At 39.9% G+C, this 14,557-nt stretch overlaps 1 protein-coding gene across 14 annotated transcripts in view; it reads left to right on the forward strand.

Annotated features, from left to right (window-relative positions):
* The first annotated feature begins 2,942 nt into the window (after positions 1 to 2,942).
* The window catches only part of LOC131228746 (uncharacterized), a 30,330-nt gene continuing 18,715 nt past the window's right edge, over positions 2,943 to 14,557 (forward strand). For 7 of the 14 annotated variants that reach the window (XR_009163080.1, XM_058224597.1, XM_058224599.1 and 4 more), the window contains exons 1-5: positions 2,946 to 3,209; positions 7,390 to 7,460; positions 7,545 to 7,618; positions 7,723 to 8,229; positions 8,312 to 8,402. Coding sequence is in view for 9 of the 14 variants with exons in the window: in XM_058224597.1 (XP_058080580.1) it covers positions 3,065 to 3,209; positions 7,390 to 7,460; positions 7,545 to 7,618; positions 7,723 to 8,229; positions 8,312 to 8,402 (888 nt within the window). In the remaining 5 variants the exon portion in view is untranslated. Of the gene's footprint in view, positions 3,210 to 7,389; positions 7,461 to 7,544; positions 7,619 to 7,722; positions 8,230 to 8,311; positions 8,403 to 14,557 lie in introns of all 14 variants that reach the window. The other 7 variants (XR_009163081.1, XR_009163083.1, XR_009163084.1 and 4 more) reach the window with 3 other exon arrangements.

A 14,557-nucleotide genomic window follows, 5' to 3' on the forward strand; every position in this document is an offset into this window, starting at 1 on the left:
TAAGATCCGATCCCTAGTTGTCTCGACTTTTTGTTGGTCTTTATTTAATTGTGGTTGCCTTGATTAGTCAATGATAGGTCAACTAGATTTGGGCCCCATGTGGATAAATCATGTGGCTAAATTCAGTGTTTAAGTAGCCTGCCGGATTAGTTGGCTTCCTACGGTTGATTAATCGGATTTATGCGATTCTTTATTGGTACCGCTCGCGTATAAGCTAACATTGAGTGGTAATGGTCAGTAAGTGACAATATAAGTTAATTATTATGAAAAATTTCAAGGGTTTTTGGAAATTGAAAATAACGAAAATCCAGGACGTTACAATCGTTGAAATTTTGGTTTTGAAATTTTCATTCTTTTGTTAAAACAATGTTGAAATTTTCAAATAAAAAATGTAGTTTTTCTTTAGTCCCACATCGAAAAAGAGAAAAAATATTTTGTGCTTTATATGTGGATGTGTGTGTAATATTCTTATTTGGAGATTTGGAGGTTGAGATGCTTGGGATGCACTTGAACACACGCATGTGCACGCTCAGACACAAGCACGGGTGTGGGCATGAGTGAGGGCATGGGCAGTATGGTTGTACTGTGCTAGATGATGCACTTTGCACTTATGTGTATTTCATGTCGCAGAGTAGTCGCTCCCTCGCGACCTTACGCGAACCGTCGCGAGACGATGTGAGGGGTGAGAGATAAGCCTTTGTTTTATAGGCTACTGAAAACGGTCAGATCTATGGATCCAAAACCGTCAGCCGTTTTGAGAATAGCTAGTATCTTTAAAAGCCACAATGGTCCAAAAATGGATGGGTTTTGATGATCCAAAGGTCAAATTGTTTGATCCAACAATCTAAAAATGCCCCAAATTAAATATCAATGGTCAGAAATGTTTTTCAAATATTCTGAACTATTGATGATTACCTAGCAATGGTCCACTCCCCTGGTATCTTTATAAATTGAACCATTCCAGTCCAAAACCATTCAATTCCAACAGATCTCATCCAAACCATCAGATCTCACCAAAAACCTTCTCCTTTTTAGAATATTGCTAGATGACTGCTAATCCAGTCTACCAGATGATCAACTGCGTTGAAAAAGCTCCTAAGTAGATCACTTAGTGATTGCTACGCGTAGGATGTAAATAGAAGGCTTGTCTTATCCTAGAAGCAATTCGCCTATAACCCATCAACAATCCATAAGGGGGCGAATCAAGCTTTAAGGACAACGTATTTATATGTGATTTAGCCAGGTGCTAAAAAGAAATAATTTTATTTTTTTAATTTTCTAACATATTTTCCAACATATCAAAGTCCACTATGAAGAACATATTTATATAGTTTTGCGATGGTTGGCCCACCAAGGAACAATTAGGGCTCTTTCTGATGTTTCGGGCACTATTAAAACTATTTTGGAAATACCATTTTGCTGGTCACTATAACAAGTTTTTAGCGGCTATTGTTAGGAGTAGGATAAAGCTTATAGAGTGCATTTATTGTGATATAAGCATGTTTAATTGTAGTCGTATGGAGTCACTTGCATTAATACCCAAATTACTTAAGGTTGATTTTCCAGATTGTTACAGTGATAAAAATAGGTTTCATTCAAAACTTAGATAACTTAGGTGGGCTACACCAAGTGAGCAATGTAAAATTATTTTACAGCTGAAACCTCAAATTTTAATCGTGGCTGACTTTATGATGTTGCTAAATCCTAGCAGGGCCCACCCGGTGAACTGGTTGGATGCATATAAACAAAACGTTGGCACGGGAAGATTTTTATACTGGGCCTCCCCATCCCACTGTTCACTGTAGTGTGGCCCACCTGAGATTTCGTATCGTCGTAATTTTTTTTTGGCTCAGGTCCTAACATGAACTGCTCCCACTGATGGATGGAGTGTATGCTCCGCACGTAAACATTCAACGGTTTAGCTTTTATCGTGTGCCACTTGCACAATTTCGGAGTGGCTGCGTATCAACCAAGCTCTGCCAGATTATCAAATCTCGCTTGGATTTAACGCAGACCCGAATCCTCCGCAATACCTACTGAAGAAACCGCGTGCAAGTGGAACGCCAACCAGGATTTCAAATCCACTCCGTCCAATTCATTTTTGACAGCAATGCTAAGCTTGATCCACAATTTAGTCGGGTCATATCAAGGGAGCAATATAAAATTACGTCTAAAACTTCTAAATTTACCAGGTGTGGCCTACTTAATCTTGGATAAGGCTGATTTTTGTACACCTCTTAAACCTGGTGCGGCCCACCTGATGAACGGGTTGGATAGTATATAAACAACACCGTCGCCCACGAAGATTGCCCATCCTGCTGTTTCCTGCAGTGCGGCCCACCTGAGTTTTGCTCGGGCTCAGGTACTAACCTGGGCCGCGGATTAGCTGTTACCCAGGAAACACCTTTACGAGTGTTACACCAACCATACGGGGCGTTGATGCATTTATTGTAAATCCATGCCCTTCATCTATTTTTCCATCTCATTTTAGGTCGCGATGCCAAACCTTAAAAAAATCCAAATCTCAGGTGGGCCATACCACTAGAAACAGTGATGAATGACCATTAAAAGCATTTTGTGGGCCATACAAGTTTTCGATCAAGTTCATCTTTGTATTTTCATTTTATCCAGGTCGTCTTGACATTATCAACATCTTGGATGGAAAGTTAAAAATTACCAAAGCCTTACGGTGAGCCCTTTGAAAATTTTAATGGTGAAGCACTCAATCACCACTGTTTTCTGTTGTATGGTCCATTTAAGATTTGGATCTGCTTAATTTTTGGGACCACCTTCTAAAATGGGATGGAGAAACGGATGGACAGCGTGGATATTCAACAAATCATCAAGGTGGGCCCCACTGTAAGGGTAGCACCCACTAAGCCGTTACCCGGGTAACACCTGATCCGTACCTAACATGAAGACGGACTGCATGGCACACACATCACGGTGGCGCCACTTTCGAGTGTTGCACGCTCTTTCTGCCACACGTGTTGCAGAGAATTCCATTCTCTTTTCTTAAAAGCTCGAGGTGGAGAGAGAGAGAGAGAGAGAGAGAAGGAGAGAGATGGCCGATAAGGCGAGCCGAGCTCTGGTGATCTACGGCGATGGATTGGCGCCTCACATCTCATCTTCGCATTCCAATCTCCATTCTCTCGCAACTCGAGCTTCATGTGGTTTCCTCTCCCTCAGACATTCTCCTCCTCTTTCAGGTCTTCATCGTTTTCCTCCATTGCATTTCTTCTTCGTTCCACCGATGATTCATTGCAGCTGTTATACGACTTGTGAAGCTTCAAGCTTGTGATGTGTTTGTAGAAATGCCTCTGAAAGCTTTTTATTTATTCAGATTGAATACTTAGCTGGTAGAATAAAACTGAATTACGCTTATTTTTCTTTTCCTGATTCATTTGAGTTGATCACAAAGTTTTTATATGCCTTGCTTGGCCTGAATTATGGCTGTCTTCTCATTCGGGCTTTCTTTCCGTGCTGATGGGGCCTTCCTGTGATCCAGCACATTCATCTGGCAGCCCCTTCCCTCGATTGGTAGTCTAAAAAATAAAAATAAAAAAAGAATTCCCCATCTGATGATCCAAGCTATTCTATTGTCGGTTTGCACCAAATTAATGATCTCAGCTTCCAGTATGGAATGCTGGCCTGAATGGAAATGGATGGAAATTTATGTTAGAAGTCCTAGATAATTGAAACTTTCCTGAGTCCACATCCGTATGGTTAATAGAGTCCGTTAACAACTAGCATTTGGTGTCCTGCAATGCAAGGATCTTCGGGTACGTGTTCTATGTGTTTGATAGAAGTACTAAAGAGGTGTCATGTGGCTACTGGTGAGTGTGGTAGAGTCATGATAATAGGTATTTTGTATTGAGTTTTAAATAGAGTCAATGGTACTGCACGTATGATAATAAATGGAATATGGGAATCTAGCAATGGAAATTTGTGAGCATCATTGATAGTGATTGATTTCTGGTTCAAAAAAGCGTTTGAGTGGTATCAGAGCTATGACGAAGTTTCCTGGTAAAAACGTTCAAGATGAAAGGAAGGGTTTTGCGGTGATTTGGGATGTGTTTGTGGTGATTTTTGTACAAGACAATTTACGATAGATTTTTTTTTTTTCCGCTCATGATTGTTCTTAGTATGCACCTTAGACTTATAGATTGGTAGATCAAAAATTGAAAGTTCAGATTTGGTAGCAGTCGGTACTATGGAAGAGATATTCGAGAATCTCTTCTAGTAGTGTTAATTATGTTTATCATTATAGTGACAGAAAAGCTACTGTATCTCATAGGTTGTGGCCTTTGGAAAGTTATTGGTGGAAATGAGGTATATGCTAAAGAATGATCGACCAAGAAAGATATGGAAAAGGAAAATTGAGAAATCACCTGTAGTTTTGAGATATATATTGTGTCAAAAGTTTGGAGACAAGTAGGGAATTTGGTTTATCTATCTCAAGTTTGGAATAAACTTGAAGATCTTTTTTCGAAAGTAGTATTTTACAAGTGGTCATTGAGGTCAGTGGTAGGTAAAGTGTATTTCAACATTGAGGTCGTGGGTTTGAGTGCCTATGTGATGGGGTGGGTGTAAAAAGAAAGTGGTCATTGATTGCTAGATAGACAATTTTGAATTAAATAAATTTCTTGAAAATGGAGCAACAAAAGCAACAACATGAGAATTTGAAGAAGAGGAAGCCATGAGGATAGGATAGGAGAAAATATATGGATCAGACGTGAGTCAAGGGGTTTGATACCATGACAGAGATTGAATTGTTTAGAATTCTGGCGTCCTGACCAGATCTGAGAGGTATATTGCATATATATACACTTAGGATATTGTAGGTTACAAGAGATTTGAATTTACAAACAAAGAGGGAAATAACAGCATAATAACAACCCTAACAAACATTTGATTTGAAATTTAAAATACAAAACCCTAACAAACATTTGATTTGAAATTTAAAATACAAAAGAGAGGTTTGTTAAGGCTGTTGGAGAAGATCAAGGGATTTGACTGTCTTTATCAGTGATCTCAGTCAAAGTTACGGATGTTTTCTGCTTAACAGAGTCGAGTCGAGCCTGCTCCCAACCCAACCCAACCCAACCCAACACCCGACCCAACCCAGCAACCCGACCCAACCCACACCCGATTGAACCCAGCCACTTGACTCAACTGACCCAACTGACCCAACCCGCACCTGACCCAATTCTCAAATCAAATATTCAATTAATAATATATATATATATATATATATATATAATATTAGATAAAGCCATAGAGGTACCTTGTTGTTGGTGCAGAGAGAGAGAGAGAGAGAGAGAGAGAGAGAGAGAGAGAGAGAGAGAGAGAGATTGTGGAGCTCGGGCGTGATGAGTTGGGTAAGGGAAATGGTAAGAAACGGACAGACGGATAGTGTAGAGTTTAAGTTTTCACTCTTTTTATATTAACATATATAATATAATATATATATTCGAGTCGAGCTGATGCAGGACATGAAATTAAATATGACATGCAAGAGTTCAAGCTTTAGATTATATCAATTTTAAACAATCACAAAATTCCACATCCTACATACGATCAAATATTCAAAAAGGGGAATCTATGGGGGTCCAAGCCTACATAAGTTTAGGGCTGGATCAAATAAATTTATAAACCAAACAAGCCCAAAGGAGTGTAAGATTCATCCATTCTTGCAAAGGATTGTTCTCCAATTTAAGAGATTCACCATATTTCAATTCGGGAGAAAATCTAGTGCTCAAATTTGGGGATAATTGGGATTTAGGATTCTTTGTGATTAAGGATCTGGATTTAGGTTTCAAGAGGAGGAAAAATAGAGCCACGTGTGTGGACAATGGCTGGCCTTGGACGCACGTGTGTGACCACTCGTCCGCATGTGTGTGGGGCCCACAAAGTCGGAAAGTGACTCCTAGGCTAGGATCAGCTAGGGTAGGATTGCCTCTGTGCCAAATTTCGTGTCGATCGGATGCACATTTTGTGCGTGGTGCTCCGCCGAAGTTTCAGCCCCTCTGATGGGCCAAAATTTGAAAATCTGTTGTAGAAGAGAACTTGGGTACAAGAAAGGGTAAATTTGGAGTTGGGAAGGATGTAGAAGATGATGGATGCGGGATGTAAAGAAGTGGGGATGATTTATGATGGTTGCGGCTTCGCACCACGATAGTTAGCCCTTCGAGGAAGGAAGGGTTACACACCCAATTTGATTCTTCAACCCAAAGAGATAGCGAAGAAGAAAAATGCAAAATTTTTATTCATAAACTTCATTGAAAATACCTACATGGGGTTGCTTATTTATAAGAAAACCCTATACCCCAAAAGACAATTTTACTCTTGCGCCATGTGCGCACACTAATACTTAAAGCTAAAGTAAATAAAATAATAACTAATCTACGCAATCAAAGTCATTCATGATGTTTCTAATAACGAGAATAGTCAAAACTTAAAATCCTAGATCATCTAAGGTAGTGGGTCATGATCATGAGATCCGATGGTAGAATCTATATGATGATCGGGTCCACTCCAATGCTCCATAGCACATCCCCTAACTGTGAGGCCCTCCGAAGATGTCGTCGTTGATCCAGATCGAAAGTGGGGCCTTCCTTGAATATGTGCGTAGGGTGGGGGGCGTGCGCATGATGTCTCCATCACGAGCTGAGCTTGAGCTTCGAGTCGAGCTGAGATTCACTATGATCGAACTCAGCTTGTTTTCGAAACGAGCTAGGTCATATGAAGCTTGGCTTGTCTCGAGTTGTCGTTCAAGCCAAGTCAAGCGGAGCTAGATCGAGTCGAGCTGAGTGAGCTTTTCGAGCTAGCTTGGCTCGTGTAAAGCCCTACTAATAATCCATCTTAAATGACGACTTTATTTGTTATTTGATGATTTTGAAAGGATTTACCACACCAAACTCTAACCTGCGTGAATACCCAATTTTAAGCTGTAAACATTTTAAAGGTTATCCAAACACAGACAACTGTTTTCATGTAAACAGATTACAGCTTAAAGCCAAACATGACAGACTGTAAACACTTTACACTTGTAATTTGATTACAACTTAAAAATTTTAAGGCATCCAAACAACCCCTTACGATATTTTGTTGATTCATTTTTTTCCCCCTAAAACTAGAAGTTTGGCCCTTTCTAGGAAATAAGATCGGAAATAAGTGAATCATGGCTCTCTTTTCTTTTTTTCTTGGATTTCATTGCTTAAAGGCCAAGAAAATTGTGTACTTCCTATTGGTGATAGTTATCTGATCATTTCATACATTTTGGATTGCCGATAGTTATCTGATTCTTTTTATACATTACTGACAAGAATTAGATAATAGTCTATTTTCTTATAACTAAGTTTTGGTTTAATCGAACTTGAATTGCAGAAAGCATGAATGCGAAGGGGATTGGAGAATTAGCACAACTATTGGATGCACATGATGCATATATGGTGTGGGTGAGATTCATACATGGTTGGTGTTATATTCCTCATGGAAGCATGCTTCATGACATATAAATCATATTTGTCATGATGTTTCAGAAGGGAGAGCAGGTTGACCTAGATGCTAATCAAGACTTCAAAAAGGATTCAATGGTGCAAACTATTTCAGAGAGGTACGGTGGATTTGTTGATAGCGACATAATCAATGACAATGAACATATCACTATCAGTTCCTTGACTATGTATTAAACATACATGCTTCTTTGTTGAACTTCAGGTTTATGGAATTGAGAGCTGCTATTTTCACGACTTGTTCTAGTGTTGAATCTTTTGGGAGGAGTCTTGGTTTTAGTGTCTTGCGATTTGACGAGTTGATTAAGAATGACACACATGAACTTCTTGATGCCGTTTCTACTGCCTCTGAGTTACTGAGGTTGTTAGGGTTTTCTGGAGGGGAGATATTAGAAAGAAGTGACTTCGATTTAGTGTTTTTGCATGTAGGAGATGTTGAAAAGGCAAAAGACATGAAAGTCGGGATTGCTAATTTTGATATTGAATGGATTAATGCTTTGGTTGGTGGGATATTGCAAATAGCCCAACCTGGATCAGTAACCGCTTCTCGCTTGCACTTTTCGGTTGTAATGAGCTTTGGGGCTGTTACCAAAGTTGAAGGCGACAGTTATTCAACTTTGATCTCCAATAATAAGACAGACTCTGATCTTTCTTTGCTTTGCCCGCACCAAAGTTACACCATGAAAGGGGGGAAGTTACTGAATGATATGAGGTGGGTTGTAAGTAAAACCTTTTTATTGATTTCAGTCACGCTGCAGTTTGTATTGCTCTTCCTGCTAATTTATACTCAACAGGCATCATCATCCAATGCTAGTTGCTCAGTGGCAGGAGGCAGTAACTCGCAGAGATATGGCAGGGGCATTTTCTTTTAAAGAATTCAAGGAGGTATACCACGATCATCCTCTCAATTTAGTACATTCTGATATTTTATGGGCACTTAATCAATACTCTTTTAAGGTTTGCCAAATTCTTATTTTTGTGCTTCAGTAAGAATTGAACTTGAGCGAGGCAAATATTGACTTTAAACAATCACACTTACACTGAAATGATATTTTCTTCAAAGGTGTACGGAGTGATACGTGAGCTTTACTGTGAGTCAAAGGAATTCCTTGATTACTAATAGGAATGTGGAATGATCTGATTAATCCATTCACAGTTTTCGAAGTTTTCTACCTCCACTAAAAACAGGAGGAATTGATGCATTTTGATTTACATCAAAACAGGATGAATTTATGCACATATGAAAGTGATGTTAGCAATAGTAATGATGCTAGAAGTTTCTTTACAAATCCCAAGGTAATCTTCTACAGTTGCCTCAATTCATGCAAAATTCATCTTTTGTGATGTATCCTCTTTTTCTTGATGATATATGTAGGCATGTAAGATTACAGTAACTAGGGAAAAGGCATGTGTGATGCACATGACCAAGAAACTAAGCTACCCAACGGAATCTACAATGCTCTAAAGAAAGCAAAGCTTGAAAAATGCAAAATTAACCATATCATGAATATGGATTATCCATTTATGATGATTAGAAAAAGATTGAATTGATCCCAATGTACAGCCTAGATAGTGGAATTCCAGAATGATAGCGGACGGGCAACTGAATGACGACATTAGGGTTTGAGGAAGATGAGAAAATCACAGAAAGAATAGAGATTCAAAGGTTTAGAATAGAAGATTTGAAGACAAGAAGAGAAAAGAAGGTTATGGAAGATTAGAGGAGGGGAAGAGATAGATTTCACCACGGAATCAGTACCGGTGATGATCTTGGAATCAAGACCAAGACGAGGAGATGAGTCATCACCTCTACCAGAATGAAAATTATTTTCTTTCTTAAAAACCAAGTTACAATGCATTTCCCTTTTCCCTAAAGAAAACCCAAAATAAAGACTCCCAGGCTAGCTGACTTAAAATACATACTACAAAAATACCTTGTGCACATGTGGGGCTCGATCGCACCACCTATTTTGGCTTTTTAAGTGGTTGGCTAACCCGTGGGACCTAGAGAAGAATTGTGGGCCCCAACCCTGTCTTACTTCTCCTTCTATAGACTTTAAGGCCCCCATCACCTCTCCCCAGCTTGGAAAAACTTGACCCCGGTGGGTTGGGAGCTTGATCCCTCTTGTACAAATTCGGATTAAGACAGTGAAAATTAGAAGTTGTAATCCATGTGCAATCGGAAATCGGTCTACCCTTCCATTTGACAAGGAACTTGTGATATCTGCCATCCTTAGTAGACACTAATTGATCGTCGTACATGTCTTCAATCTCTTCACTTACAGTAGGCACAGAAGGCAACCTTATGGTTTGCTTTTCATATCCTTCATCTTCATGGTAACCATGATAAATAGTCAAGTCTTCAACATTGAATGTTGGGCTGATATGAAAATCTTCTGGCAACTCCAAAACATAAGCATTAGCGCTGATCTTCTTCAATATTTTGAAAGGACCTACACTCCTAGAGTGAAGCTTTTGATATCTCCCTCTAGGAAATCTTTCTGGTTGGAGGCATACCACCTTGTCACCCTCGAATTCCACGAAGGGCCAATGCAAATTAGCTTGCTCTTTATATCTTTCATTTCTGGTTACTATCTTCCTTCTTACCTTTTCATGGATGTCATGCATATGACGGGAAAAAGTTTCAGCCTCTCCTCGCTCGGTCGCACAGTTATAGGCAAGGCAATCAAATCAATGGGTTGTCTTGGCTTTATTCTCAACACTACCTCAAATGGTGATAATCCAGTTGACCGATTAACTGAACTGTTATAAGCAAATTCAGCCATATACAGAATCTGATCCCACCTCGAAACATGATCGCCAACTAAGCATCGTAATAGATTTCTCAAACTCTAGTTAACCACCTCCGTCTAACCATCTATTTAAGGATAATATGCAGCCGAGAACTTGAGCTTGGTGCTCATAATCTTCCACAATATTTTCCATAAGTAACTCATAAACTTCACGTCCCTATTAGATACAATAAATTTTGGCACACCGTGTAAGCGAACTACCTCCCAGAAGAACAAGGTGGATATCTTTAGAGCATATGAGGCCTTAGAGCAAGGAATAAAATGACTCATCTTGGAAAAGCGATCTACAATGACAAAGATGGAATCATTCCCTCGTACAGTCTTTGGCAAGCCCAAAACAAAATCCTTACTGATGTCTTGCCATGATTATAGAGTTATGGGCAGCGATGTGTATAAACTTGTATTTTTTTTTTGTCCTTTGGCAAGTTGGCAAATTCAACATTGTTGTACCCATCTCGCCACATCTCGCTTCAATGGAGGCCAATTAAATCTATCTTCTACGAGAGCAACTGTCTTATCAAGCCCAAAATGACCACTAAGGCCACCCGAGTGTAATTCTTGCATCACTGCTCTGCAAGCCAAGTATACATAGACGAGTTCCAAAGAAGAGATACCTATTATGCACACTAAACCTTGGGTGACGTGCTTGCTGCCCGGTATGAAAATCCACGTAAGTCTAATCAAAATCACCATTGCCCCTGTAATCAGGCTTTATCTAGTTGAAGCCGATCAATTTTACTGACGTTGTTGTCAACCGCTTTGTTCTCAACTCCCGACCTATGTTTCAGCACAAAGGGGAATTCTTGGAGAAAAGCACTTCATTTGGCATGCCTATGACTTAACTTCTTCTAGGAATTGAGATACTTGAGTGCTTCATGGTCAAAGTAAACAACAAACTCTTTGCCGGTGAGTTAATGCTGCCAATGCCTCAATGTCTGCACTACTACGTAAAATTCCACATCATATGTTGAGTACTTCTGTTTGTTTTCATTCAACTTTTCATTAAAGTAAACCACTGGGTACTCATCTTGACTACTACAATACCAACATGAGAAGTATCACAAGCAACTTCGAAGACTTTATTGAAGTTTGGCAGTTGAAGAACCGGAGCTGCAATCATCTTAGCTTTTATATCTTCAAAAGCTTTTGTAGCTGCCTTAGTCCACACAAACTGCCCCTTTTTCAAACACAAAGTAATTGGTGCCATATTGGTGCTGAAATTTTTGAGAAATCTCATGTAGAAGGCAGATAGTCCATGGAAACTTCGCACTTCGAGCACATTAGTAGGAATATGCTAGGCCAACATTGCTTTTACTTTATCTAGGTTAGCTTATACACCATGTGAAGAGACCACGAAGCCAAGAAAGATCACACTCGCACTCATAAAAGTGCACTTCTTCAAGTTAACGTAGAGTTTTTCTTTTCTGAGAACTCTTATAACTTGTCAAAGGTGATTAATGTGTTCGGAAGCCTTTTTGCTATATACAAGCATATCATCAAAATAGACAACAACGAAGCAATCGATAAAGGGTCGTAGTACCTGAGTCATTACTCACATGAAGGTACTAGGAGCATTGGTCAGTCCGAACGGCATAACCAACCATTCGTAGAGCCTATCCTTTGTTTTGAATGTTGTCTTCCGCTCATTCCCAGGTCTGATCCATATCTGGTGGTAACCACTTCTCAAGTCAATATTCAAAAAGACCCTGGAACTAGCCAACATGTTGAGCATATCATCAAGTCGTGGTACTGGGAAGTAGTACTTGACGATTATTTTATTTATGGCACGGCTGTCCACACACATTCGCCAACTTCCATCTTTCTTTACTATCAATAAGGCCGGGACAACACACATCCTTTCTTTGATGAAGCCTTTCTTCAACAATTCGTTAACCTACTTCTTTAACTCAACATACTGGGTCGGATTCATCCTGTAGGCTAGTAGATTAGGAAGCATAGATCTCGGGACAGGGTCGATAACATGCTGAATGTCCCTCATAGGAGGTAATTCATCCGGCAACTCATCAGGTACCAGATTTGAAAATTCAAACACCAACCTTTCTACCTGCAGATTCATCACTTGCCCCTTTGTCGAGACCTTGCCTTTAACCTCCCGCATCATTAGAGCATACATAACAATTCCTTTGTTCTCTTCCTCAAATTGTCTCAAAGACAAAACATTGGATGACTTCTTTGCATCGACTCTCCTTTTCATTGGCTCGCTTGCTTTCATAGGCATAAGGAGAATCTTCTTGCCATTAAATTTGAAAGTAAATGTGTTGGCCTCCCATCACTAAACACCTTTCGGTCATAAAGCCAAGGCCTCCCAAAAAGTATATGAGAGATGTTCATGCGAACTGCATTGAACCAAATGGAATCTTCATAGTGGCCTATCTTGAAGCTCACCAAGCACCTCGTGGATACTAGAATGGTCATGTCATTGACCCATGCAATCTTATAGGGTTGTGGATGTGACTCCACCAGTAATTACATCTTCCCAACCAGCTCTTGTGATACCACATTTGAGCAACTTGCCCCCATCAATAATCAGGTTACAAACCTTATCACCACACCCAACTCTAGTTTAGTAAAGAGTAGTCTGTCACTAATCTTCAATCGCTTCCTTCTTAAGGGCCATGAGTACTCTCCGAACAATGGCCAATATTCCATCTTCCGAGTTGCATGCATGTGTCTTCTTGTTGTTCATTGGCCTCACATGGATCTTTTTCCCTTTTGGATTCATTATCCTCCTTTCGCACAAATAACATTGACTTTCTGAGGGCAACATGCTACATCATGCCCCTTTCCACCATGCCAAAAGAGGTGGCTTTGAATTTACAGGCTTGCTAGTTGTTGCATTACCAAGAATCCTGGTTGTCCGACTGATTTCAGCACCTCTTCAATTCATCAACTCCCCGACAACTGCGCCAAATCTTCTCTCAACAGTATGTCTAAGTTGTTGCTCAATTTTCAAGGCTAATTGGAATGCATCATCTATTCCATAAAGTCTCATAGTAAACATCTCTCTTTGAATTTCAGATCTAAGGCTTGATTTGAAACGAGAGAGTATGACATTCATCCTCATTAATTTGACAACGGACCATGAGCTCGTTGAAGCACTCCATGTATTCTTCCACTGCCATGTTCCCTTGCCGAAGTTTGATCAGCTGTTCACAAAGCATATCCTCATAATCAAGAGGAAGATACTTCTCTTTTAACTTCAATTTCATCTCCTCTCAATGAACAATATGTGACTAGCCAAGTCAATACATATGGTCTTCCACACTTCTCCACCAAACACGAGTATGCCCCTTAGGCTTCATCTTCGCAAATGAGACTTAACACTTATCATCCATGTCATGCCATTAAAAGTAATCCCCGAACGTTGTCAACCAATCAAGGAATCGATTCGGCTTAAACTTGCCAATGAAATCAGGCACGTCTATTCTCACCTTCTTCGTAATATCGTCAGTCACATAGTTACGTTCAGGTCTGCCCCCTCCAAAATACCTTGGTACAGTCTCCATAAATGACGTTGTGGAGCAATGGGTGATGGGGACATCCCGCACACCAGGGGACACCCCGCACACCACCCCCCTACGCTCATACGCCAGAAGGAGGGCCCCACCATCGATCTGAATCGATAATGACGTCTAAGGAAGACCTCCTAGCTAGAAGACGAAGTTTTGATTCAAAAGAGTGGGCCCGTTAGTCAAGAAAAGCCCATCATGGGATCTCATGATCGTGGCCCACTAGTCGGATTGATTTCGTATTTTAGGTTTTGCTTATTGTTATTATTTAGAACATCATGAACGCTTTGGATTTCTTTGTTTGGTTTTTATTTTAGTTTACTCATCACCAAGTAATAGGTTGCGCACATGGCGCGAGTTTAGGGGTATAGGATTTTTCTTATAAATAGGCACCCCTTGTAGTTCTTTTAATTCATTCAAGTTTAATAAAAATTCTTGCTTTATTTTTTTACTCTCTTAGTGAGTTGTGGAAGAATTCAAAAGTAGGTGCGAAGCCCTCCATTTTCGAAGGGCTAACTACCATGGTGCAAAGCCACATCGATCCCAATTCACCCCCATCCTCCATCATCTCTCTTTTTCATCTTCTACCACCATTCGTACTTCAAATTCGTCCTTTGTTGCAGCAGTTTTCTTCTTTACAACAAAATTTCAGATTTTGACCGTGCATGAGGGTTGAAACTTCGGCGGAGCACCACGC

Source organism: Magnolia sinica, chromosome 16, assembly GCF_029962835.1.
Source record: "Magnolia sinica isolate HGM2019 chromosome 16, MsV1, whole genome shotgun sequence".
NCBI lineage: Eukaryota > Viridiplantae > Streptophyta > Magnoliopsida > Magnoliales > Magnoliaceae > Magnolia > Magnolia sinica.